We start from the raw sequence: 26,254 nt of genomic DNA, 5'->3' as shown, positions 1-26,254 counted from the left end.
GCGGGAGGAGGATCCCCAGGGAGTGACCGGAGCGGGGGACGGCAGCCATCTGCTCCAGAGCCCGGGGTCTGCGTCTGGAGACAGCCGGGTGACAAACAAGGTTAATGTCCCACGAGCGAGAGCTGTCACTCTGCGTTAGGGCCCGGCTTTCACCTTCCACGGCTCAAGACTCCAGCACCGGGAGAGGCGCCGGCAAATCGGGACGGGACTGTGACCGGAGAGGCCTCTTGTTAGGACCGGTGGGACCGGGGTGTTGGAAGGGCTTGTCCCTCCCGGCCGTGTACCAGCCCATGCCCGGAGCTGCTGGGGTGGGGACGGGAGCAGAGCCCTGGGGAACCATCCACGGTGTCCTGGGTGTCGTGGGGACCGGCACCGTGCCAGCGACCGGAGCCGAGCCGCGGGTGTTCATTATTGAACAGGGGCAGGGTTACCGGAGGGACGGGTGTCCTGTTTCTGCAAGCGCCTGCCCACAAAGACATCGGTGTCGCGGGCACCTCCGTCCTTCCTCTGCAGCCACAACGTCACCAGGGCCCGGTGACCCACAGACACACACAGCAGCACACGCCGGCCACCGGCTCCAAAGTAAAAGCCAACTTTATTGTTGTATAAAGGAAGAACTAAAACGTCCCTTAACCCAGACACAGACGGCTCGGGTGGTCCCGGCATCCCCCATGCTGCGGGCACAAGCGGTGGCCGGGGGGGGTCAGTCGGGTTCCCCCAGCCCCTTTTCTCCTTAGCTGGTTGTAGATAGGGAAGGAGCTGCCGAGGGGCTGCGGGGACGCCAGGATGGGAGCTGGGGCTGAGGTGTTTGTGCGTTGCAGAGCTCCTGCTCTGTGCTGGAATCAGGCACTTGTGGAAGGGTGGGCCCTGCTCCTGGCCGGCTCAGTCCCACGGCTCCCACCAGCACCGGGCCACGAGGGCACAGGCAGCGGCTGGAGCTGCCCACGCCAGGGGCTGAGGCTGGGCCTGGCAGCAAGGCAGCTCTGGCCCGGTACAGAGGAGGTTCCAGCAGCTTTGGTTGGTGCTCTTGGTGAGTTAAGGCAATTTAACATTGGTTGGTTTTTAAAAAGGCCAAAAACAGCAAAACCAGATGTCCCAGAGGCCAGACAGGCGGGTGGAAGAGTCTGGGGCTGCTCTGGCTTTGCTCTGAGTTGCCACTTGGACCCTGCATGCCCAAAAGTGGGCACTGACCCCTGCCTGTGCCAGCCCTGCGCCAAGCATCACCTCCACCACTGCCACCAGGAAAATGCAGCCCAGTACTGGAAGTGTCAAGAAGGGACTTTGGGATATTTTAGGGGAGATTCAGGCTCCTGACAGCAGTGCAGGGGTGGGGAGAGGACAGAGGAGCCGTGGCAGCTCCCTCCATCCTGCTTCCCATCACAGTGACCAGTCAGCAGCTTGTGAGGTGGGAGCTCCCCTCCGGCAGTGACCTGAGCACATGGCCAAGGGTGCTGCCAACACCCTCGCACGTGGTCCCCAAAAGCACCGAGGGGAAACCCGCTCCCCCAAAATCCCGGCAGGGCTGGACCCACTGCCAGGACCCCTAGCTGGCCCTCCATCAGCACCCACAGCCCTCGGCAGCCCCGAAGGGCTCTACCCCGGGAGTTCATTCCCCGTTCGGTTCTCGTTGCCCACACTCCGATGGGTTTGCCCACGCCCGAGTGGGGAGGGACCCCCATACCCCCCGCCCCGCCGGGCCTGGGTGCCGGGAAACGGGCAGGGAGACGAAACGGAATTTGGGGCGGCACCAGCCGGTGTGTCCCCACCCCCTGCCCCACCTCTTGGTCTCGCTGGCTGCGGTCGTAGCCCGTGGCCCTCCAGGGCCAGTGACCTGGCAGGGCACTGGCCTTGCACCCGAACTGCTCCTCCCCACTGCCCTCCCAGCAGGGATCCAGGCCCAGGCTGCCCTGGGCTGCCGTACCATCCCTTGGGCAGCCAAGGGGGAGCCGGGGAGAGATGAAAACACCGATTCCATTAATGCCCCAAGGGATTTCTGCAAAGGAAATATAAAAAGTTTTAGATGAATTCCAAATGTCCAAGTCAGTCGGAGCAATGGCCGCATGCCAGGGGGATGCTCCGGGTTGCTCCAGTCCTCCGTAACGTGGGAGGACGCTGCGGATCCTCCGTGCTCACGTCTGATATCCATCCCTGACCTCAGCCACCTGAGCCAGGAACTCATCAGCCGTGGCTGCTGCTGCCAGGAGGAGAACTGAACAAATCCATGAGTATCTCTGTGCGATGCCAGTGGCTGGTGACAACCCCTGGAGTGGCCGGTGCCCAGCTCCACACGTCCCCATGTCCTGCAGGATGCTGTGCTCACACCACAGTGCTGATGGTGGACGACTCCTCCGATCGCCGCTGTTTGCTGGGCAGTGACTTGAGATACTCCAGGTGCCGCCGGGCGTCCTCCTGGTTCTGCCTCACGTAATAAACCAGGTAGGAAATCACCATGGCGAACCAGCCGAACATGGTGACCAGCATGGCGATGTCCGTGGTCTTCTTGTACACGTTGCAGAAGTCTGTGTCGGCAATGACCTGCAGGAAAGCTTTGCCCACGTGCTCCTCCTGCGTGGAGGAGTCGCACACGATGCCCCCCGAGGAGTCGGCCGCCAGCTCCACGGCACGGATCAGCTCCTGCAGCCGACAGTCACACAGCCACGGGTTGTTGGACAGGTTCACCTTGGCTTTCAGGTTGCTAAAGGCATCTTTGCTGACCGACACCAGCCTGTTGGAAGACAAGTCCAGGGAGTGCAGGTGCTCTGCCAGGCCCTGGAACGCCCCAGTTTCAATTCTGGCGATGGCATTGTGGGACAGATCCAGCTCCAGCAGGAGTGGCAGGTCCCGGAAGGCATCGCGAGGCAGGAAGGGGATTTGGTTGAAGTCCAGGTAGAGCTTGTTGGTGTCATTGGGGATGTCCCTGGGGACCTCGGTCAGCTGAGCGTTGCTGCAGCGGAAGGTCTTCAGCCCCTCCTCTTCTGAGGGGTAACAGCCCTTGGGGAAGGCAGTGGCTGGCTGGAGGCAGGACCCCAGGAGGAGGAGGAGGAGGAGGAGGAAGAGGCTCTGCAGGAGCAGTCCCATGGTGATGGGGCGGAGGAGAACCCCCTGTGCTGCAGTCATGGTGCTGCACTGCCTTCCTCACGCCCACACTGCTTCAGCTGGACTTGGCACATCTGAGACAGGGACAACAAGGGGACAGTGTCAGGCCAGGGGACACAGAACTGTCACTATGAGCACCACATCTGACCCTAGCCATGAAGCACGGACAAGGATGAGGACTGGGACAGCCGTCACGGCTCATGCTTTCCCCCATGCCCGGCCATCACGTCGCTCTAGGCTCCTGCGTGGCAGGATCAGGCCCCAGGGGCCGGGCACGTCTCCTGCGCCGGCAGCTGGGTCGTAACAACCGGAGGCGCTCGGGCTGAGCCGGAGGCGGGGTGAGCTCCCGCCCTGCCAAGGTCACGGCGCCGCGATCGCTGCTCGCAGGAGGCCGATGGATGCATCCTGCGGCGGCACCTCCGCGAGCCCCGGCTTCGGGCGAGCGGCCGCTGCAGGCGGCCCCCAGGGAATGCCACGGAAAACATGTGCAGGCAGCGGCTCAGCAGGTTCCTGCTCCCGGCTGCACTCTCCGGGAGCGCCCGGGGCACACGCGGACCCGCGGCGGGTTTTCTCCTTCCGAGGGGACCGGCACAGGTGGGTGCTGGGTGCCGCTGTGCTCTGCCCGCTGCCACCCACCGTGGGGTCGGGCTGCTCGCACCACCCCGTAACCATGGGCCCCATCCAGCCCTTGATTCCGGAGGGGAAAAGCGTCAGCAGGAAAGAAACAAAAACAGAAAAAGGAAATTCACTGGAGCTGAGCGTGCAACGAGTTCCCAGGGTGGTGGCGGCAGATAAGGGCCGTGTCTGAGCGCTCCGAGCGCTGCCCGGCTCTCCCAGCCCCGGCTGCCACCACGTCCAGGGGTCCCAGCCTGTCCCTGTGCCGGCCGTGGCACAGCAGCTCTGGGGACAGGATCCAGGTGCTCTCCCACCGTCCCGAAATCGAAGCCACCGGCGCTAACAGGCACCTGTGACAGCCGGCCGGGCAGAGCTCAGTGCTGCTGCAGGAGCCCCGAGCTATGCCACCAGCAAAGCTGCCTCTGGTCCCTCTGCTCCCCGGAGCACCCCAACACCGGCAAACCCGCTTCGGGGTGCTGATCGGGGGTCCCCGGTGTGGTGCAGAGGCGGCCACCCAAGGGTGGTCCCCAAGCACAGGCAGGCGAGCACCCGAGTGCCGGGTACTGTCACACAGCCGGCACGCCCCAAGGTCACACCTGTGCAGAGCTCATCCTGCACTGCCGGAGCCCCGCGATCCAGGAGGGTCCTGAGAGGGAACCAGAGCTCAGGGCACACCAAGGGCACCGGCACCCCGGAGCCCACACTGCACCAGCCCCTCAAGACTTCCAGAGATAACCTGGGACAAACACAGCCCCTTGGTACCCTCTTCCCGCTGCCCGGGAAACCACCGGAATGAGCCGGGACCCGGTGTCCCGGGAGAGGGCTGCTTCGTCCACGGAGCCGGGACACCCCTGCGGGTGGGATGCGGACCAGAAACGGCAGCGACCACAGGCAGCCCTTGCCCCGCCGCGGGTCTCCCAGCCCGCAGCAGGGCGCGGGGATCCCCAGCCCGACCCCGGGGCTCGCCGCCAGCGCCAGGAGACGCCGTTGAGGAGCCGGGGGCAATACGGACGCCAGGATTCTCCGTGAGCCCGGGGATGCCCGGGGATCCCCCCGGCCCCGCTTGGCGCCGGGGGCGTCGCAGGCGAGGGAAGCCCCGGTGCTTCCCCGGGGGAAGCTCCGCTCTGCGCGGCGCTGCCGGCCCTCCCCTCCCCGCCTCCCGCCCTACCGGAGGTCCCGTTGCGGACTCACCTGCCTGCGCAGCCCCCGGCGGCGGAGCGGCCCCGCGCCCCGGGCCGGAGCGGCCGCGCCCCGCGCAGCGCGGCGGCCCCGGAGCCGGCGGCGGCGGCGGGGCCGGTGGGCGGGATCCTCCGCCCGGGCCTCCCCGGGGCTCCCCGCCCCCGACCCGCCCCGCCGGGGGGGCCGTGCAGCGCCGAGCACCCTCGGCCCCGCGCCCGAAGCCTTCCCAGCTCCTCGCCCCACGGGAGAAGCGCTGCCCCGGGTCCTCACACCGGGAAGCGCGGGAAGACACCGGAGAGACCCAGTGAGGAGCTGCCGAGACCCCCGAGCCGGGGGCAGCTGCGGCCGGGGCGTCCCGGGACACTCCATGGCCTCCGCCCCCCCGCGTCCCCGCCGAACCCCGGTGGCAGCCCGCCCGGCTCCGCCCGACCTCCGGGGCCCTCAGTGCCCCCCGGTGCTGCCCCAGCAACCCCCCAGGAATCCCCTCACCCTCTCCCCAGCTCTTCGAGGGGAGTAGGACCCCCCTACTCCCACTCCGGCGGGGTCACGGTGCCCCCCCCCCCCCCCCGCCCCGCACCGGCATCGCTTACTCGGAGAAACCCGACCCGCGACGGTGGCACCGGGCGGGGCGGGATCCGGGGGAACCGGAGTGGGTCCCCAGCCCAGCCCCCAGCTTTCCGGGCGGGGGCCGTGCGGCTCGGGGTCCCGCCGCCCCGGGGCACCGGCGAGTCTGGCTCAGGACCATGGAGAGCGGCCTCCGTTACCGGGCCCCGGGGCCGCCGGGAGGGACGCGGCTCCGCTGCCCCGGGCCCGGATCTCCACGGCGGGAGAGCCCGGCCGCGGGCACTGACGTTCTCCCGCTGCTGCAGGGGATAAAACGTTTTGGAGACGCCTGGCCTGGATCTCGCTTCAATTAGGGAAAGGGAACCTGACGGCAGCCAGACACGGCCGCGGACAGATCCTCCCCAGAGACCCCCGCACTCCCCCGAGCCCCGGGCTCCCCTGGGGCCAGCCCATTGCTGGGTCTGGCACCCTGGAGGTGTTCAAAAACGTGTGGATGTGTACTCGGGGACATGGTTTAGTGGTGAAGGTGACAGTGAAGTTGCTGGCTGGAGTCGATGATCTTGGAGGTCTTTTTGATGTTTCCATGCCCGTAGCCAAGCCCGACACCGACCCGGTGCTGGGCTCACCGGGCAGGGGTGTCCCGGGACACCGGCAGGCACCGGCAGGCAGCCGGAGTTGGTGTTACTGAGCACTTCTCGGGCATCTCCCCGCTCGTTCTGCCGGGGAGCGGAGCAGCCCGTGCTGCCCATCGCCATTCCCAGCGCCGCCGGGAGCTCTGCACGCAGCGGGAGCAGGGACGGGCGTGTTGGGATGTGGCGGCTCCGGTGACACAGCCCCACGCGGCGGGACGAGGCCGAGGGGCCAGGGCTCGTGGCAGGGACCGAGCAGGTGCGTGGAGGGACCGAGCTGGGACCCGGAGAGGCCGTGGGTGACCCCGGCAGCGGGAGCAGCCCCAGGGCTGCACCCCACGGGGGTCCCACCTAGAGGACACGGCACCCACCAGCACAAAACCTGCAGTGCAGCACGACCCACGCGGATCCTTCCCACCGCAGGATGGCTAAAAATAGCTGGCACCGGCTTCTCGCTGCCGCCACGGAACTAAATATAACCGGCATCGAGCGGGCAGCGGGACCGGCAGCAGGCAGAGCGGGAGCTGAGCACGGCCCGGCACCGGCAGGGGCTGGGAGCGAACGAGGCCTAGGGATCCACACGGGAACAGCCCCCTGAGCACGGGGGGAACGCGGGTGCAGCTGCCGGTGAGCGGATGGGGCCTGATCCCCCCAGGGAATCCCCCGCCCCCGGTGCCGGTGTTCCCTGGGCGGGTGAACGCGGCGTGGGGAGCGCAGGGAGCGGGTCGGGTCCCCCCCGCGCTCCACCGGCAGCGGCGGCTGCAGCATCACGGAGAGCGATGAATATTTATGGGAGTTTAAAAATAGCTGCTGCATTGTGCTTCCCCCTCACGTGCGGAGCCAGCGGGGTGCGGGGAAGCTGCTAAATTAGATGTCACCGCGCAGAGAGCTGCTCAGTCAGGCAGGAGCAGGATAAAAATAGAGCCTGCTGTGTGTGCGTGGATCTCCTGCAAAGCAGGACCGGATCCCGTGGGATCCCCCGCCTCCGCACCGGCATCCCCGCACCGCGCCCTGCCAAGAGGGCACCGCAGAGGAGCCGGGCGGGGACAACGCGGTTCTGCCGGGTGGCAATCAGCGGCCTTTCATCCGCTTTACCCCGCATCTGCCTCCCTCCGTGCACAAAGCCCTCCGGAGGCAGACATTGCTGAGCTCTGGATCCGACAAGTGACCCCGTGCCCTGCCAGCAGCACGGTGCCAGCATGTGACACCCAGGCGGCCCTGGCAGCCCGCGGGGTCTCCGTGCTGTCGCTGTGCCCTGTCAGGATGTGCGGCTGGAGCCGGGGCAGGATGGATGCAAACAGGGGCACAGCTCAGCGTGGAGGCACAGGGGCACTCAGGGAGCCTCGACATCGCTGCGACTCCACCTGGGCCAGCACCAAAACCCAGCGTGGGCTGTGCCGAGCGAAGTGTCCGTGCCAGCTCGGGGGCAGTGAGTGGCACTGGCAGAGGCGCGGGCAGCGGGAGCACCTCGCTCGGGCCCGCACACTGCCAGGGGCTCTGCTCGGCTCCGGGCCGGGGGTTTGCAGCCCAAAGCGGCTCCGGCGCTGCCCCTCCGCTGCTGGAAGAGCCGGCAGCGGGCACACACGGAGCCCTGCACAGATGGCTGCGGCACCCGTGGGCCGTGCCAGCCCCACGCGATGAGCTTTGATGGTTGTGCAAACAAAAGCGGAGCCAGATGGTCTCCCCCGCGCTCCAGCGCTGGAATCCTGCGCTCGCTCCCAGCCCCGACCTTGGCTGGGTGTCCTGCAGCGCTGCCGGCCTGCCCGGGCTGTCTGCACAATGCTGCTGCTGGGATTTTCATGCTACGACGGAATCGGAGCGGTTTGGGTGGGGAGAGACTTTAAAAACCACCCAGTCCCACCCCATGCCATGGGCAGGGACACATTCCAGTACCCCAGATCGCTCCAAGCCCTATCCAACCTGGCCTCGCACACTTCCAGGGCACAGCTCCTGCTGGAAGCTGCCCCAGCGTTGCCCCACCCTCGGATTTCCCCTGGGAGAGGCGGCGGGGGGGGCAGCCCACCCTCCCCGGGCAGGTTGGAGGCACCCAGCCGGGTCTGGGGTCTCCTGTGAGCGGAGCGGGGCTCGCTGCGTCCCCCGATGCCCTCCCCGGAGCCGCTCCCGCCGGTTCCCGTGGCGGCTCCGCCTCTCCCGCCGCTGCCGGACTACAGCTCCCGGCGTGCCGCGGCGGGGCGGGCCGAGGGGCCGCCGGGAGCGCACCGGGAGAGCACCGGGAGCGCGGCGGAGCGAGCGCCGGCCCCGCCGAGCCGAGCCGAGCCGAGCCGAGCCGGGCCGGGCCGGGCGGGAGCGGTGAGTGCGGGCCGGGGCCGCGGGGCGGGACCGGGGGGCTCTGCCCTCCCCGGGGCGGCGGCGGCCGAGCCCCGCGGCGGGGCCGGGGGAAGGTGCCTCGCATGGGCCCGGCCCGAAAGGAAAACACGCCAAAAGAGAGAAGCGGGTGCTGGGATGGAGCTGGGAAGCGGCGGGGTGGGAGCGGGGGGTCCCGGGCAGGCAGTGCGGGTCCCCACGGTGGGGTCGCGCTGTGCAGAGCCCGGCCGGGAGCGGGTCCTGCCCCGGCCTCCCGGGGCACCGTCCCGTCCCGGGAAAACAGGGAGGAAAGTGGGGTCTGGGACCCCGCGTGAGCCCGGAGGAGCCCAACCTCGGCCTTCTCTTGGAGTCCACGATCTCCCGTTAAATCCAGAAAAGGCCGAGGGGGCAGGATCCCCGCCCTCGGCCGGGCCGGCTCACGCGTGTCCTCGTCCCCGTGTTCCCCGTGTCCCCGCCGGGGCTCCGGCAGCCCCGGGACCCCCGAGGAGGAACCGGGCAGCGCTGGGGCTCTGGCATGTCCAACACGGCCCCGGGCTGGAGGGACAGGGAGCGCTGTGTTCCCAGTCTCACCTCTCACCCAGCGCAGCCCAGTTCAGCAGCGTCCCCCATGCCCTCCGTGCTCTGGGTCATCCGTTGCCAGAGGCACAGAAGGGTTTAAGGGATTTGATTGGGAGGTGGCAGCTGTTGCTGCTAGAGATTGGGATCTGTGATCCGTGGGATCATCGTCACCTGCAGTCTGGGAACATTCAAGATCAAGATAAGCACCCGAGCCCTCCTTCCCTCCCCAGTGAAGATCCTGCAGCAAGGTGCCAGGATCGGAGCATGATCCTGAAATCCCTGGGGAAGGGTGACAGCACTGCCAGATCATAGGATCGTTTATGTAGGATGGAAAAGGCCTTTAAGATCATCAAGCAAGGGAACAGGAACAGATGGTGGTCACACTCCTCTGGGGACAAAGGTGAGGAAGGAGCTGCCCCTGGACAGGGAGCAGGACAGGCAGGATGAGGCAGAGGAGGGCTCAGCTCCACTGCCACGTTGTGCCCTTTGCCACTGGCCACAGCTCCGACTTTTCCCCTCCTTGGATGGCCACTGTACAATGTCAGCACAGCCCTGACCTTCACCCTCAGCCTGGTGCAACATTCAGGCTTTTCTGTTCCAATAAAAAAGTGGGAAAGCAGAGCCTGGCAGCAGCTGCTCTGGGAAGGGGGGCTGGAGTCCTTCCCATGGTGAGCTGTGTCATCTTGTCCTGCAGGTGAACAAATCCTGGTGTGGCATTAGAAAGCAAACATGGGATGTGGGATGGAGGTAGGGACAGAGCTCTGGGAGCTCGTGTGCCCTCTGCCAAGCTTGTGCAATCCAAAATTTGGGAGAGCTGGGCCAAGGGCTGCAGAGCCCAGGGCAGAGCTGTGAAATATTTAAGGTGGGGAAGGACAGAGTTGGAGACGTGGAATCGCCCTCATTGCAGCACTGAGTGCTTGGTGTGTCTGTATGTCCTGCAAGAATGAATTAACCTCTCGTATGTTCCAGCATCCCACCCCTCTAATCCTTAATTTCACAAGGAAGGGAAACTGAGGCACGGGAAGGAGAATTGCTTCACATACAGCTTCCAAGTGGGGCCCTTTCCCACCCAGTTGTGGGTCTGCAACTGCCCTTGTTTGCAGAGGAGACCAAGTCCAAGCTGCTCCTTAGTTTTTGGAAGTTATGGTTGGAAATTCCACAGCACCAGCTGTGTGCACCTCTGGCTGCAGGGAGCTTCCTTGGATAACGGCATCAGGAAAGACTCCTGGAGGGAAGGTTTTTAACTGCTGATGAAACTAGATTTTAAGGCCTCCAGTGACAGCACGGATCCCTTTCTGTGGGCAGTCCCTTCCCAATCCCTCCTCCTGCACCCCTGTGCTGCTCCCAGACCCAGCCATGTGGTTCCTCCTGCTGCACAGCTGGAATCCCACAGACACAGCTCTCTGTGGAGCATCCGACCGTTCCTCACGCCTGTCTCCAGCGTCCTCCAGACTAAACAAACCCGTTTCCTTCCAGCTGTCCTTGCAGGTCATGTTTTTCCTACACCTCTGCTCATTTTCTCCAGCTCCTCCCAGGACTGGACAGTGTTCACCCACCATTCACCCAACATCCAGGAGAACTCTTTCCCGTGTCTGGCACTCAGCACTCCTGTTTGCACATTCCATAGGGTGTTTTTCTTTGTGTTGTTGTAACAATCTAACTCTTTTTGACTAATTTATACTTTGCCCCAACCTTCCAAGAGCCCTTGGGAATTGCAACAGGTTTAGGACAGAGCTGCTCCCTCTGCCAGGGGTGAAATGCTGAACTCTGGCTCTCAGTCCTGTTTCCAAATCAAACTTTGGGCTTTTCTCTGGAATATCCATAAACTGGTGACCTGGGAAGTGGGCAGCAAGGGAGTGAGCACCCCACAGACCTGCAGCCTCTTTCCTGGAAACAAAATCCTTCTCCAGGTATGAGCCCCCTGATAGAGTGAGGTGAGGATCTGCAGCAACAGCTGCCTGTGTGCATGGAAGAGGGTTGGGAGTTACTTGGAGCATTCCAAGAGCTGGAGTGGAGGCTGGCTGTGAGTCCCAGCCCTGGGCAGGAATGGGGATGGTGCCAGCTCCTGAGACAAGGCAGGCCCAGCACTCCATGAGGGAGCTGGGAACAGCTGGCAGTGAGGAGAGTGTGATGTTGGATCTGGCTCGGGCTCGCCTCCGGAGAGCTGGAGGGAACAGCAACACAGCTCCCAGCTGTGGGAAGCCACAGCAAAGCCACGAGGCCAGACATCAGGAAACAGCCTTCACTGTGGGGTGCTGTAGCCAAGGAGGATGAGCTGGATCATCTCATCAAGCTGCTCTTCCGTGGGACACAAAGATGATTTTACATAAGGATTTCCCTGATGTTGGTGTGAAGACATTCAGCTTTCCAGTGGGTTTAGTTTGTGCTGTTTTCTGTCATCCCTGGATACCAGAGAGCCAGGGCTCTCCTGCTGCCACTGGCACTGTGTCAGTCCAGAAAGCCACTCGATACCTTCACTGTCTCAGACACCACTCCAAGGACTTGCTCTCAGAGGGTGATACTATCCTGCTTCCTCTCCCTCCTGGCATTGTCCAGAAAACCATTTTTGTGCTCCTCCTACATGGCAGTTGTTCTTTCCAGGTAGGGGAAGGGCTAACTCCTCCACAGCTCTTCCTCCTGAAACATCCTCCCAAGGCACTTTGTGCTGTTATCTCTCCCATTTTATGTTCCTCAAGAAGAATCTCATTCCTTCCCTGGAGGGCCATTTTTTTGTTCCTCTTTGTTTCCCCTCTGTAAGTCTTAAATCTGAAGGCAAAACACATGAGCCAGAGTAGGAGACCAGCAAACCTCCCGAGCCGTGCAGAACCGTGCTAATTTAGTTAAATTAATTAGGAGATCTGTTGATACAGAGCCTTTCCTGTGCAAGTGCTCTGTTCCCCTCCCAAGTTTAAGGCATGCTGACTCCATAAACACGCAGGAAGCTTCCTGTTCTGTGTGTTTCCACGATTAACACTGTGATGAGGATTTCAAAGGGCTTAAAAGTATCGGTTTGAGTTTTGTCAGGCAACCGTGGGATTGAACCTCGACACCTCGGCTCCAGGAAAACATCTCAAATCACAAGAAGCTTCTGTCACAGACAATCTTCCCACACATAATTCCCAAATCTCAACCACTCCCGGAGTTAGCGACGTCAGCTCTAAGAATGGCAATAACGAGGGGCAGAGGAGGGAACTGACTGGGGATTTTTATAGCAAACAGCAGATTTTGGGTTTGCTTGACAACCAGCCTGTGCTCAGCCCCACCGAGCGGTTTGGATCCGGGCTCTGACCTCAGTGTTTCTGTTCCAGGGGCTCCTGCCAGCCAGGAGAGGCAGGATGAACGTGGGGACGGCGCACAGCGAGGTGAACCCCAACACGCGGGTGATGAACAGCCGCGGCATCTGGCTGTCCTACGTGCTGGGCATCGGGCTGCTGCACGTCGTGCTCCTCAGCATCCCCTTCTTCAGCGTCCCCGTGGTCTGGACCCTCACCAACATCATCCACAACCTGGTAAGGGAGCGGCGTGGCCCGGGGCACACGTGGGGAACCTTGGCACAGCTGTTCGTCTGAGCAATCTGCCGAGATTCCTGTGGAAACAATTCCTTTGTGTTTCCAAAGATGCAGGGTGAGTTGCTCAACCTCCGACCCTCAGCCTGTACTGCTGCCTCTGGGTCATGGATTTAAATCCAGCCCAGGTACAGGTGAGGCAGCAATACCTGCTGAGGCTGCTCAGAGGGGATGTGGATTCATTCCCTGTAGGGCAAGTCCTTCATTGTTTCCCCTTCCCAAAGGAATCTGTGACAGACCCCATCAGTGGGGTTGGTAAAACCTGAATTGGCCTCGTGAGAGTTAAGAAAAAACAAGATTAACTCCCAGATTTTGTTCTGCCCAAAGTAAAAGATTAGTCCAGGAACTGATTCTTCTCGCTGAAGATCAAGTCCCCACATAGAGCCCCTTGGGCACAGGGGACAAAAAACTTCAGGGATGGAGTAACTGACTGTGTATCTTTTATTTTAAATAATATCTCAGCCTGGGAATATTCCAGAGATAAAAATTACAGGGATTGAGGACCCTCATGATAAGTTATTACTAGTGGGGGATAAAAACCTCCACAAACGCCCAAACTGGAGCTGCTCAGGAGATAAAAACCTCCACAAACCCTCAAACTGGAGTTGCTCAGGAGATAAAAACCTCCACAAACCCTCAAACTGGAGTTGCTCAGGAGATAAAAACAACCACAAAGCCCCAGACTGGAGCTGCTCAGCACTCAGCTCACGAGCTGCTGACTTCTCACCCATCTTCCCTGGCAGCTTTAGTTTCTGGGGACAAAAAGGAATTTAAAGGCCAGGAGTGGCTGTACTTGGGAGCTGCGGTGTAGCCGGAATGTTTGTCTGTGACTTGCGTTCCCCTGGTAATCAGGGAGCGACAGACCTTCTCCCAGGCATTTTCGGGGAGCCTTCAGGCAGCAGGCAGGCGCTAATCTCCCGATCGCAGAGATCCCAGGGCTGTAATCTTGCCACCGCCTCCTTGGCTCACACCCAGGAGCCGAGCGAGCGGTCTGACGTGGAGCAGCCGAGCTGGCCCGGCCTTTCCCAGCTCTCCTTTCCCTGCTTCCCCGGCCGCTGCGGGTTTCCAGCAGCGCCGCATCCCTCTAGCGGAACGGCGCGGGGGTGCAGCAGCCCAGATCCGCCGCTCTGCATCTGGGGTTTTTGGGTTCAGGGCCCCGTGTGCCTCACGCTGTGTGTCCTGCAGAGCATGTACATCTTCCTGCACACCGTGAAGGGAACCCCCTTCGAGACCCCGGACCAGGGCAAGGCCCGGCTGCTGACGCACTGGGAGCAGATGGATTATGGAGTGCAGTTCACCGCGTCCCGCAAGTTCCTCACCATCATGCCCATCGTCCTGTGAGTATTCTGGGGTGGCTGAGCCGCCCCGTGTCCCAGTACCCATCAGTGTTCTGTCCTGGGAGACAAACACACGGAACGGCACAGCTCAGTTTGCCTCTCTGTTCCCACCCTCCCTCTGCAGGTATTTTCTAACCAGCTTCTACACCAAGTACGACCGGATACACTTCATCATCAACACCATCTCCCTCATGAGCGTGCTGATCCCCAAACTGCCTCAGTTCCACGGAGTGAGGATCTTCGGCATCAACAAGTACTGAGCGGCGTGGCCGGAGCGGATGGCGGAGGAGCGGGGCCGAGGGGGGATTCTCCTCTCCAGCCCCCTTTCCTCCCCCAGGCAGGCCGGGATGTGGTTTGGCAGCGGCTGTTCAAAGGCAGATCCCAACAGACACATTCCGCATGCTGGATCCTCGTGCCCAATAAATCCAAACCAGCTCCAGAGTAGAGTTTAGTGCGGAGCAGGACGCGCGACGCCGGATTTCTCTTCTCCCAGGGTCATCAATAGATGCAAAACCACTGAGACTTTGAGGTACAACAAGGATGAATTCTGGGAAGAGTCTCATCTATTCCAGACACGGAATGACGAGGATAGGGATGAGGGGAAAAGCTTTTAGTGCTGGTACTATTGCTGTGGTAAATGCACTTTAAAATACATTTCCCTTCCTGAAGCTGGGTGCTTTGAGCAGAACGTGAGGGAAATCCAAAGGGATACAGCCAGACTTTCCCAGGACTGGATTGTTTTGGGGTCTGATTTCCAGTTTTAGGTGGGAAGCGGGAGGGGGAAATGAACGACAGATTTTTATTTTGCAATCGTTGACACCACTGAGAAGGGAAGTTCTTTTGCTAAAAACAGCACAGGAAGAAGTGACCTGCAGTTTGAAAAAGCTTTTGATTTCCTACATCACCATCCGTGTGGTCCAGGGAAAAGGTGGATAGATCCAAAATCATGCTTGTTACTTTCAGTTTATACCCAAATCTGCCCAGGTAACTCCTCTCCCCACCCCAAACTGCTGTTTTTAAGTGCCCAGGGGCTCAGTGGGCATTTGGATCAAGGGCTGAGGGCAGGTGATTTAATGACTGACACCAAATGCCATGGAGCTCCTTGGAACATGGACAGGTGGGGGAGAGGCTGACAGTGGGCAGGTACAGGAGGAGGGCTGATTGCTCTATTCAAGCAGGCAGCCATCCTTGACTTGGAATTTTTCTCCTCACTTTAGCTCCTTGCTTGCTTTAGTGCACGTGACTGGGATTTGCCAGTTCCTCATGGACTCAGGGGTTGGATTTCTGCCTTACCTGGAAATCTGTCCCTCAGCTCCATGGCCAAGGGCTGTGTGAGCAGCAGCACCAGCAGCAGATGAATTGGCCAGCAAAGGAGTCAGTTTGTCACTGATAGTAGATCCTGTCAGAGAGGAACAAAATCAAGCCTTTTTCCTCTAAAATTACCACCTAAATAAAGCAGGCTTAGGTTTCCTGGCTGAGACAGCTTTTACTGTTCTACTGAAAATCAGAATGACCCGATTTCCCTTTGGGTTGTGTCCCAGATGGAATGGGTTTTCCCTCACTCTTCCCCTGTAACCTCATGAAAACCTATCTTTTTGTTGTCTTAGTGCTTATACTGTCTCACCTTTTTTGACAATGGTATAAATCTTTTAAATCTGCTTTTTTTTTTGTCCTTGCCGTAGCAAATCCAGCTTTAGAGGCCATGGTGGAGAGTGTTGAGGTTTTGGATGGTCTGAGCATAAGACATGGAAGGGGGAATTTTTAGATCTGTTACTGCTCAATGCATCATTTTAGGCAAGTTGCTTCAGTTCTCTCTCAGATTTCCCTTGGAACTGCTACAGGGAAGGGAAAATATGGAGTGTACCTCAAAGGGCTGCTGGAATGCAGGGAGAATCATCCCCTAATGTGTTTGGAAAGTGGAAATCCAAGTGAAAAGGAAGTTTTCAAGCAGGTAGAAGGAGAAGAGAATCTGGCTGGAGAGCCCAGGGTATTGACAGATGTGCAATTTCCTTGATGGGCAGTTTAAACCTTCAAACCTAGGATAGAAGAGCTGCTGCTTTAGCTGAGGTACTCTCTACCCTAATCGGCTCTTTAAGCTACTAGACAATGATAATTGTGATAAAAATAGAGATACTTCATCAATCAGCTGGGAAATGACACAGGCATGAGCAGTGTTCCTGCAGGAGGGGCAGGTCCTGGCAGGGTGCCTGGGGCTGAACTTGAGATGCTGATGGTGCTGAACAGACCTGAGTGTCTGCCCAGACACCACTTCCATCTCCAGGGGAAATGAAAGAAAACTAATTATTGCCATAGAAAACATGGGAAAAACCATCTTTTTTTTTGCAACAGAAACAGCCTCTAGATGCTTTCAAACATGACTCCTCACAGACAGACATATGCTGGGTATTTCTAAGCATATGCACATCACAGATTTGTAAATTTAGAATAATTATCAATTGAAAGGATCAGCTTTTTTTTAAAATGAGATACAGCAATAACACAGCTGTGGGTTTGAACACTTGTGTGGTCACTGACACTATCTGACCCTGTTTCCTTAAATTAAAGATCAGCTGGGACTCAGAATGGGGTTATAAACTTCTCAAACAAGCAGGTTCTAAAGCGTAAAGCCCCAAACTTGTAATTAAGACTCTGCCTAGCAACAGAAGTAAATATTTTTTCATTTCTCTCCTTCGCACAAATGATCAAAGCAGCCAGTGGCAGAGTCATGACATGCCACTATTCACAACACAGGTGTGGCATTTTTCCGTGGAATAACTGACATTAATTTGGACTCAGATAATCCAGTCAAGGGAAACTTAAATGGAAACATAAGTGATATGGAAAGAAGCAAGTTGAAGAAAGATTTCGTGCTATTGTGGTGAGTTAAGTATCTGTAAATGATTAATAAGTATTTGAACAATTACACACCTGGTAGCAGCTTCTTTAAGATCCCAACTTAAGGGTACGTGTCAGGATCAATCAAAAATAAAAAGTAAGAAGTCAACTGTAATTCAACCACCCTTTTTGGGTGTACCTGGGGCAGTCTGAAGTGAAAGGACAGCATGAGCAGGCTGAAGGGTGGTCAGGCATGTCCTGGCAGGGGACAGATCAGGGGTGAATCCACACTGTGGGAGGAGAAACGAAGCATGAACAGATGTGGTGCTGCAGGGAGGAGATAACTGATTGTTACTGGTTTTAAATGGGATTCTGATCACGCCACAGTGACAGATTGGCATTTCCTCTCACACTGGTCCTGTATCATGATCAGGACGAGTTCCTACCTGGAGAGATCAAATCTCCTGTGATGGGAAAACAGCTCCTGGTAAGTTATTTTAAGCTTTTCTGATTTGGCCTGCAATTAAAGAGAAAAACTTTTGAAAGGCTGAAAGCCTTCCCAAGAACTGTCAGGAGCCTGTCCCATCCTGCACTTGGCAAACCCCCCTCAGCCACTGTCAGCACCACGCACGTTTCCATGGGGCACGGCAGCCCCTGCTCCAGGACACTGAAAACCAGCAAGTCCTCCCAGCCTGATGCTCCTGATCAGGGATCCTGACCTGGGAGTCCTTTCACAGAGCTACCAGGCTGGCAAACAGTCCAAACCTTTGCAGGAAAAAGCCTATACAATTAAAATAAATGGAGGGCTACTTATTCTCTTTTGTGTTGGAATCACTGTTCAACTTTGGGTTGTTTTTAGAAGCTCGGTACTGGCCCTCAAGGAGGGGACAGCAGTGGGTTAACACATTAATATTCCTTCTTGTGACTTATGTTGCTTTATCATTGCCTAGAATATCTTTTAAGCATGTGAGTGTTGGTGTGTCCATACCCTCCTTGGATCAGTTAAATCAGCTGAATTAGTTGGGAGGGTTTTTAAAGGAATGTTCTGTACAAAGTTTTAGGGTTTTTTTTTTCCCATAGCCTTCTTTTTGCTGTGGATACAGGAGTCTCATGTAGAGAACTTTCTAAAATAAAGTGTGAATATTTTTATTACTCCTTTGTACAGTATTCTAAGAGAGACTAATAAAAGTGAAGTATTCAGGTAAAAACTTGCAGTTGAGTCCTGGAATCTTCACATGGATGCCTTCTGCTGTCAAACAAGCATGGCAATGTACCCAGGAGACATGGAATGGCTCGGGTTGGAAGGCACCTTAAGGCTCCAGGGCCATCCCCACCCCCTGCCATGGGCAGGGACACCTTCCAGCAGCCCAGGCTGCTCTCAGCCCCATCCAACCTGGCCTGGGACACTCCCAGGGATGGGGCAGCCACAGCTGCTCTGCGTAACCTATTCTGGGGCCACACCACCCTCACAGAGAGGAATTTCTTGCCAGTATTTCCTCCTGAGTCCATTTCTCCATCTGTCAAAGAACAGCAGCGTTACCTGGCTCCATAAAGCTGAATACACAATGGGGGAATGGTTTGGCTTGAAGGGACCTTGAAGCCAATCCAGTCCCACTTGCTGCCCTGGCAGGGACATGTTTGTGTCCAGTCTGGTCTGGGACACTTCCATGGATAGACTTACATGTCCCACATCTGTAGAAGCTGGAGTTCTCCACAGCCCCTGTACCAGACTCTGGATAAGCTGCTGTGAACAGCCAGGGTCCTCCAGCACGGATCAGGTCTAATGCTGCCTTAGCCAGGAGTTGCTTCGGGGAGCCCCCCGTTTGTCAGGTAAGAGAAAGCTCAAGGAAAAGTCACCTTTAATATCAAAGCATTCAGTGAATACGAGTACCAGAGAACCCTTTTTTTTTTTTGAACCTCCAGGACAATAAAAGGGCTTTCAGTAAGAGGCGGATGCAGGCAAATTAGTTCCTAGGAAAGTGACGTTTATGTGTTAGATAAACAGCTCATTGTAAAGAATATGTGTAACCGTGGTAGATAAATACCTGGTTGTACAATCTCAGCACACTCACAGGATAAGGAGAGAGCTGCTGTGTGTCCTCTGCAGATGAAGAATGCCTGCTTTCTAACACTTTAAACTGTGTTAGAAAGTTTGTTCTGGGCGATTTCGGTATCACCAGAAGCCACAGAAGTCCTGCAGTCTGCTTCAGAACCTTCCAGCCACAGGAGACATCCACCCCACAAACAGGCAAGTGCATTATCCCAGAGCTTTGGCTAGGGCAGAGGGTTGGTGGGAGCTCTCTGTTAAGTGCTTTCATTTAGTTTTCCTCTTTTCCTGAACACTTGGAAAACAATGTTTTGTGTGGAAATGCTGCTAACGTTGAGCACACAAGGCTATTTGTCTTTGGAATGGTTTAAATTGAAACAGGGTAGCATTAGATGGGATATTGGGAAGAAATTCCTCCCTGTGAGGCTGATCTGGCCAGGCACAAGTTGCCCAGAGAAGCCATGGCTGCCCTGTCTGTGGAAGTGTCCAAAGCCAGGTTGGCTGAGGCTTGGACCACCCTGGGAGAGTGGAAGGTGTCCCTGACCATGGAAGGGAGAGGAATGGGATGAGCATTAATCTCCCTTCCAACCAAAACCAGGTTACCCAATTCCCCCTCCCCAGTTCCATCCTGTAAAACACCAGAAAGGTGAAACTGAAACTTTTTCATAAAAACAAGCTGTGTCACAAAACATACAGGGATTTCTTCCTGCCTCAAACACCAGCTCTCCCCTGCAGACCACCAGGGACTGCCCAACAAGCCTGGGCTGGGCTGATGTCTCTCTATTTTGAGGGACATTTGGCTCCAAAATCGGCAGCCTCAGAGTCTGCCAACTGCAATCTCTCTGCACAATCACTGGGGCTCACCAGCAAAGCAGAACAAGTCCAAACAACCCCCGGCTCCTGCTGCTTCTTCTCCAAATACGCCCTGTAACAATCCTGTGGAAACTGTATCCTTGGATAATGGGGGTCATTACTTTGAAAACTTCTTAATAGTTAAAGTCAGGCTTTGTTACAACGTTCTGCTAATACTTCAAGTAATTCAGCTTAGTTTATACTCCCTCTTTCCCAAGGCACAAATCCCCTTGGCTTTCCTTCTAAACTTCAGCCACAGAATGTTTAAAACACTCACCAAATTCATCGTGAATCAAATGGATCCGAGCAAAGAACTGGATCCTGTCGAGAGCATTGCAGACAATGAGCACTTCAGGCCCCTCTGTCTACTGAGAAAAAAGAGAAAATCAGACCGCATATTCCACCGAGCTCCCTACTACCAGCAGACTGGATTCACACTGAATGATGTGCTGCTGCCTGGAGAAGATGGGAAAAGCATAGGTAAAACCCAAATTTATCAATCTAAAGACCATAAATTCTATAGATAATGTGTTTGGGTCATTTGTGGCTGAACTCTACCATGTTCCAGCTTTCCTCTGTGTGTGATATACTTAAAGTGCTGAGTCTGTGTAATCCTGCTTAAGATAACGCATGGAATTATTTCAGATTCCCTCCATCAAGATTCCAGCCAATTTACTCTCACAAAAACCAGTACTGACCAGGTTGGGGGGCATGCCAGTGTTCCTTTGGGCTCTGCAATTGCCAGTGCAAACCTGGAAGGAAGTGCCTCCTCATCCAAAGGGTTTTCCATTACGCTACAGAAGAAGAGCATACGGCTGCAATCACTGGAAGAACAGAGAACAGAAAAGTAAGGAATGACAAAGGGAGCACACACACTCCAGTCATCCCCCTCCAGCACACACCAGGTCAAAAACAGGTTTTCAACAGCCAAAAACCAAGATTAAGAACTTAGGGCAATTATTTCCCCTAACTAGGCCAAAGACTGGATATTGCTGCATGGCCTCCTGCCGCAGGGGAAATGACTGGCCTCTGACTCCATTGATTCAGAAGTGATTAACAATTGCTTTATTAAAACTATACTATATTACATTTATATACTATTTTAAAGAGATACTATATTACATACTTACTTCCTACATCATACTAACTAACTAACTTACTAACTAACTAACTAACTAACTGACTAGAAAACCCCGTGACTCTCTGCCAAGAGTCCCGAGACAGCTGTGGATCCAACTGGACCATGAATCCAAACAACCCTCACCAGAGTCCAACCAAGCAATCACCTTGGGTAAACATTCTCCATACCACATTCCACACGGGCACAAACACAGGCAGCGAATGAGATCAGAATTGTTTTCTCTTGTTCTCTCTGTGCTTCTTCAGGAAAATCCCTGAGAGAGAGAATTATGTCTCTGTTCAGAGACTGTGAATGCCACAAATGGAGTTACAAGGCTGCCCCTGAACCTCCTCTTCTACAGCCTGAGCACCCCCAGCTGCATCCCCCACTCCTGGTGCTCCAAACCCTTTCCATCCTTTTCCTCTTTTAGACAAATCAACATGAATCACTCTCTCATCCAACAACTACAGACAACAAACACCAAGCTATACATGGTCACTGAAATCCTCGAAGCCTCAGAGGACACTATCTACAAGGCATCCATCATGGCAGATGGGAGCTTTAATATCAAATGTCACGCCACCCTTGGTGCACAGGTTTGGCTTTTCCTCTCCTTTTTTCCCCAAAACCTGCACCCAGCTGTTCTAACTGGTTGTTTTCCTTCACCAGGGCACCACAGAAAGCAACCAAGGCATAGTGATACCCAAGGGCTGCACGCTGGCCTTCAGGACCACCCCGCTACACATCAGAGATGGAAAATGGAGTAAGTAACTTCCAGAAATGATTAATTTCTCCCTTCCAGAAATAGTGCAGAAGAAGAAGATTTTAGGAAGTATCACCGTGCCCCAGATACACCCTCATATAGTCTGCAAGGACATGGAGGCAGTGTGAGGGACTGAAATCAGCTGGGGGAGGTCAGACAGCTCATGCTAGGTCAAAGAATTAAACAGGAAAAATGCTGTCTGGGGAGGGGTTAGTAAAGAAAGAAGGAAGTCTCAGATCTACATTTCAGGAGCTGCAGAGCTCCTGTTGATAAATGGCATGGAGAACAGAGTTTGGGTGTCCCCTTCCCTTCCCTTCCCTTCCCTTCCCTTCCCTTCCCTTCCCTTCCCTTCCCTTCCCTTCCCTTCCCTTCCCTTCCCTTTCCAACCTTCCTGTAACCTTCCCTTCCCCAGAAGAAAAGAGCTAAGGACAAAACAGAGGGGTAACCAACAGTGGGAAGACTGGTTTAGAACACCGTAGATGTCCTTTTTATCCTTTTGCAGATCTGAAGCATTTTGCAAATAAAGAACAATCGAGAAGGTGCAGATTTAGTAAGTAATGTATTTTCACAGCTTCCACTTGCACAACTTTTAGCTGATTTAGGTAAAATGGAATCTCCCAGCATTAAAAAAAATCACCAATAGAGATGCATTTGCCTCTGCCCTGACACATCACAACCGCCCCAATTCCATATTGCTTCAAAAACACTCAGAGAAGGGTTTCGAACTCTGGGTTTAGAGCTGCCAGTGAACTCCTTGTTCAGAAGTGACAGATTTGGACTCCTTCTTTAGTCCAAATCTTCCTTCTTTTAAGTTCCCCTTTCAGGGAGAATAGAAATAAGACCGGGGCTGGAAGAAGTTGAAACCCGCTGTCGAATCTTCTCCGAGTTGTCTCCTGACCTGCTGCTCATCATCTTCAACACCATCAAAGCTGTGATGAGAGACAAGAGCCTCCTTCAAGAGCTCAGCCAGAAAGTAAGTGAAGCTTTTCTTACTGCCACAGTTTATAAATACAGACACATCCAGGACCACACCTCCTGCCCCACAAGTCACCTGCCCTGGGCCACAACTCTCCATCCAAAATTCCCTCTCTCAGCACATCTCCCTGCTCAGGACAAGCAGCAGCCTCTGCCCTCAAATCCTGACATTTCCTTTCCTTGCTCCCCACAGATGGAAGAAGTTTCTGAGCAAAATGATGGTTATGACCTGGAAACTGAGAGCCCAGACTTAAAAGACCTGTTCAGCGCCCTACAGCATTGCCCAAGAGATCGACTCCTTCCGCTGGCAGAGGGAATCACCTACGTCCTTGACGCTTTGCATGGTGAGGCTTTGGGGCTTCAAGAGGGAAATCAAGGCAGCGATGACTCCCACTCCTGCCATTCCCTCCTGCCTTCCTCTCATACTCCTCCTCCTCCCCCTCAAATGGAATCTACATCTGAGTCCCATGGAGGGGAGAGGAGAGAAACTCCCCCTGCACCCATCCAGGGCTCCCTGCTCCCTCAAAGTCTGGTCACAGCTTCCTGCCAAGGGCCAGCCCACATCTCTGCTCTGGCCACCAGCAACAGGACCCAAGCAAATGGCTGGAGCTGTGTCTGGGACAGCTGGGTTGGATATCAGGGAAAGGTTCTTAGCCCAGAGGGGGCTCAGGCACTGAACAGACTCCCCAGGGAATGGGCACAGCCCCGAGGCTGACACAGCTCCAGGAGTCTTTGGACAACGCTCTCAGGCACACGGTGGGATTGTTGGGGTGTCCTGTGCAGGGACAGGAGTTGGACTTCAATTATCCTTGGACCACCTTCCAACTCCATACTCCAGATGGGATGTTGTGAGTAACAGCCAGATCACTCTCACAGTGAGCCTGCACCAATCATTCCCATTAAAACATCCAAAGAACCTTGGACCAAACAAGCATTTCCTACAGGAAATGATCCCACTCCCATCCTCTTCACTCTTTCCCATCCTGCTCACCAGTCCCAGCCCACCAGCAACCTCCATCACCTTGGTGGCAGGGTTTGGATCCAAACCCAGTTTATTCCTGCAGAGTTAACGGAGCATCAGCTGCTGCTGCTGCTGGAATCCTTGGAAAGGAAGATTGTGTCCCAACAGCTGAACCTGGTGAGAACACAAATCACACTTGGCTCCTCTCAAGGGGAGGCAGGGGCTATGGTAATTCTAGCAACATCTCCATAGTGATGTCACAAGTTGACAACTGATTGAAATTCTGATTTTGTTTTGTTTTTTTTGTTATTGCTGTGAAGGTTGCAAATATCCTGGAATATGACAAGGTTAAGAGGAAGGGGACTTTTCTTGTGGATGCCAGGCTGCTCTTGCCACACGAGGAGGAACAGAGGTTAACCATTGCCCTGGTGGAGCTGAGTGGAGTGCAGCTCCAGGAAGATGGATCAATTATCCCTATAGATAAACCCTTTGAGGCCATGGTAGCCCTGTTAGTGGCCCTGTATGCCCTCAACCTCCTGAGTGGCTTGCAGATACACGTGGCCCTGCCCAGGCATCCCTATCTTGAGATGCTGGAAGTCTTGGGCCAGCAAAAGAAAATTTAAGGCAGGAAATGTCATTATGGATGCTAAAGGCTGGATATCAAAGTGGATTTGTCTGTCTGTCTCCCCACGAATGCAGAAAGACAACAGGAAAATCCACAAGCACAAAGAATCACAGGCCTGGCTCTGGTGCTTCATGTAATCCTGCTTCCCTCAAAATTATGCTGCTGCTGCTGCTTCTGCAATCAGTAAATGGGAAAGGGAAGGGAAAAGGCAATGGGAAGGGAATGCAGAGGGGAAAGGGAAAGAAAAGGAAAGGAAAGGAAAAAGGGAAAGAACATACAAAGGCAAAAATAAATAGCAAAGGTAAAGGGAGGAAATGAAAAGGAAACACATGCTAAAGGAAAACATCAGCAGTGATTCACCCGGGTCCCTCTCTGCTTCCGTGGGGACTTGATGAACTGCTGGTGTCAGGAAGGTGGGGGAATCCCAAAGGTTTCACTGTCACCTCTGGTCCCATCTCGCTGAGACACTCAAGAGCCATGGGCAGCACTCCAGAGAGATGCCACAAATATTCCCATTATCACTTCATCAATAAAGAGAAGCTTCTTGCTAAGCAATTTGGTGGTCTCAAATGCTGTTTCTTCATTCTGTGTCTTTTCCATCCCATGGCACACCTGACAACCTCAGGACTGAGGCTGTACCAGAAATAAGGGCCCTTGATGTGGATACAGCAGTCTCATGTAGAGAACTTTCTAAAATCATGTGAATATTTTTATTACTCCTTTGTATAATATTCTAGCAGACACTAATAAAACCAAAGTATTCAGGTAAAAACTTGTGCTTGAGTCCTGGAATCTTCACATGGCCGCCTTCTGCTGTCAAACAAGCATGGCAATGTACCCAGGAGACATGGAATGGCTCGGGTTGGAAGGCACCTTAAGGCTCCAGGGCCATCCACACCCCCTGCCATGGGCAGGGACACCTTCCACCAGCCCTGGTTGCTCCAAGCCCCATCTAACCTGGCCTGGGACACTCCCAGGGATGGGGCAGCCACAGCTTCTCTGGGAAACCTGTTCTGGGGCCACACCACCCTCACAGAGAGGAATTTCTTGCCAATATTCCCTCCTGAGTCCATTTCTCCGTCTGTCAAAGAACAGCAACGTTACCTGGCTCCATAAAGCTGAATACACAATGGGGGAATGGTTTGGCTTGAAGGGACCTTGAAGCCATCCAGTCCCACCTGCTGCCAGGGGCAGGGACACATTCCTGCCCAGTCTGGTCTGGGACACTTCCATGGATAGACTTACATGTCCCACATCTGTAGAATTTTGAGTTCTCCCCAGCCCCTGTAACAGACTCTGCTCAAGGAAGAGTTACGTGAGCAATGGCCATTTTGAAGAAATGGAACCCTGGGGAGGAGGATGGCAAATTGCTCCAGCTGGGAATAACTCTGGGGAATATTAACTCAGGTGTGAACAGCCAGGGAACCACCAGCATGGATCGGATGGAACACTGCTCCTGCCCAGGTGCTGCTTCTGGGAGCCTACTGTCAGCAAGAAAAATCAATTTACTCCTTGCTCTGGAGCTGTGGGGGTGCCAGCTTCCTGTGCAACTCACGGCTCCCATACTTAGCAAACACTTCCACACCTTTGGCAGAGAGCCAGAGAACTTGTCCAAAGTCCTGCTGCTCTCCAGAGGCCACATCACCTCAGCAGCCCCATGGTCTGCTCTGCACACGCACCACCCCACAAACAGGCAAGTGCATTATCCCAGAGCTTGTGTAGGGGAGAGGGTTGGTGGGAGCTCTCTGTTAAGTGCTCTTGTTTAGTTTTTCTTCTCTTCTTGGAGACCTTCAAGGGAAAGAGCTCGGAAGCACTACTAACATTGTACACCCAAAGCTATTTGTCTTTGGAATGGTTTAAACTCAAAGAGAGCAGGCTTGGATGGGATATTGAGAAGAAATTCCTCTGTGTGGTGGTCAGGCACTGGTACACCAGCCCACATCCCTGGAATTGTCCAAGGCCAGGGCTTGCAGCAACCTGGGATAGTGGAAGGTGTCCCTGACCATGGCAGGGAGGGGAATGGGATGAGCTTTAAGGTCCCTTCCCCTCCAAACTGTTGTGGATCATTCAATTTCTCCTCTCCAGCTCTTTCCCTTAAAACATCAGGAAAGTGAAACGGAAACTTTTTCATGAAAACACGCTGTGTCAGGAAGGAAACTGGGATTTCTTTCTGGCCCTCAAACACAGCTCTCCCCTGCAGACCACCA

At 55.6% G+C, this 26,254-nt stretch overlaps 3 protein-coding genes across 5 annotated transcripts; 2 read left to right on the top strand and 1 right to left on the bottom strand.

The window, feature by feature from the left end:
- Positions 1–569: 569 nt before the first annotated feature.
- Positions 570–4,965, bottom strand: LRRC3C (leucine rich repeat containing 3C). The gene is made up of 2 exons (XM_038163325.1): positions 4,903–4,965; positions 570–3,170 (listed from the first exon to the last, which is right to left on the bottom strand). The coding sequence occupies exon 2, from the start codon at positions 3,115–3,117 to the stop codon at positions 2,317–2,319; it is 801 nt and encodes a 266-aa protein (XP_038019253.1). The 5' UTR covers positions 3,118–3,170; positions 4,903–4,965; the 3' UTR covers positions 570–2,316.
- A 3,290-nt stretch (positions 4,966–8,255) lies between these two features.
- ORMDL3 (ORMDL sphingolipid biosynthesis regulator 3) lies at positions 8,256–17,856 on the top strand. Its single transcript, XM_038163039.1, has 4 exons — positions 8,256–8,393; positions 12,275–12,475; positions 13,718–13,869; positions 13,994–17,856. The coding sequence occupies exons 2-4, from the start codon at positions 12,302–12,304 to the stop codon at positions 14,127–14,129; spliced, it is 462 nt and encodes a 153-aa protein (XP_038018967.1). The 5' UTR covers positions 8,256–8,393; positions 12,275–12,301; the 3' UTR covers positions 14,130–17,856.
- A 204-nt stretch (positions 17,857–18,060) lies between these two features.
- Positions 18,061–24,748, top strand: LOC119712124 (gasdermin-A3-like). 3 transcript variants are annotated; one of them, XM_038163036.1, is made up of 11 exons: positions 18,061–18,534; positions 18,812–18,952; positions 19,822–20,083; positions 20,249–20,450; positions 21,154–21,319; positions 21,393–21,486; positions 21,989–22,036; positions 22,299–22,459; positions 22,655–22,805; positions 23,526–23,599; positions 23,743–24,748. In XM_038163036.1, exons 3-11 carry the CDS (start codon positions 19,864–19,866, stop codon positions 24,043–24,045), a joined length of 1,419 nt encoding a protein of 472 aa, XP_038018964.1. In that variant the 5' UTR covers positions 18,061–18,534; positions 18,812–18,952; positions 19,822–19,863; the 3' UTR covers positions 24,046–24,748. The 3 variants fall into 3 exon arrangements, with proteins under 3 accessions (XP_038018964.1, XP_038018963.1, XP_038018962.1); XM_038163035.1 differs by having other exon boundaries at positions 18,768–18,952; XM_038163034.1 differs by having other exon boundaries at positions 18,061–18,952.
- The last annotated feature ends 1,506 nt before the right edge of the window (positions 24,749–26,254 follow it).

The sequence above is a fragment of the Motacilla alba genome, chromosome 27, assembly GCF_015832195.1.
Source record: "Motacilla alba alba isolate MOTALB_02 chromosome 27, Motacilla_alba_V1.0_pri, whole genome shotgun sequence".
NCBI lineage: Eukaryota > Metazoa > Chordata > Aves > Passeriformes > Motacillidae > Motacilla > Motacilla alba.
The sequence above is the reverse complement of the archived record's forward strand: the minus strand, read 5'-3'. Positions and strand labels throughout refer to the sequence as shown.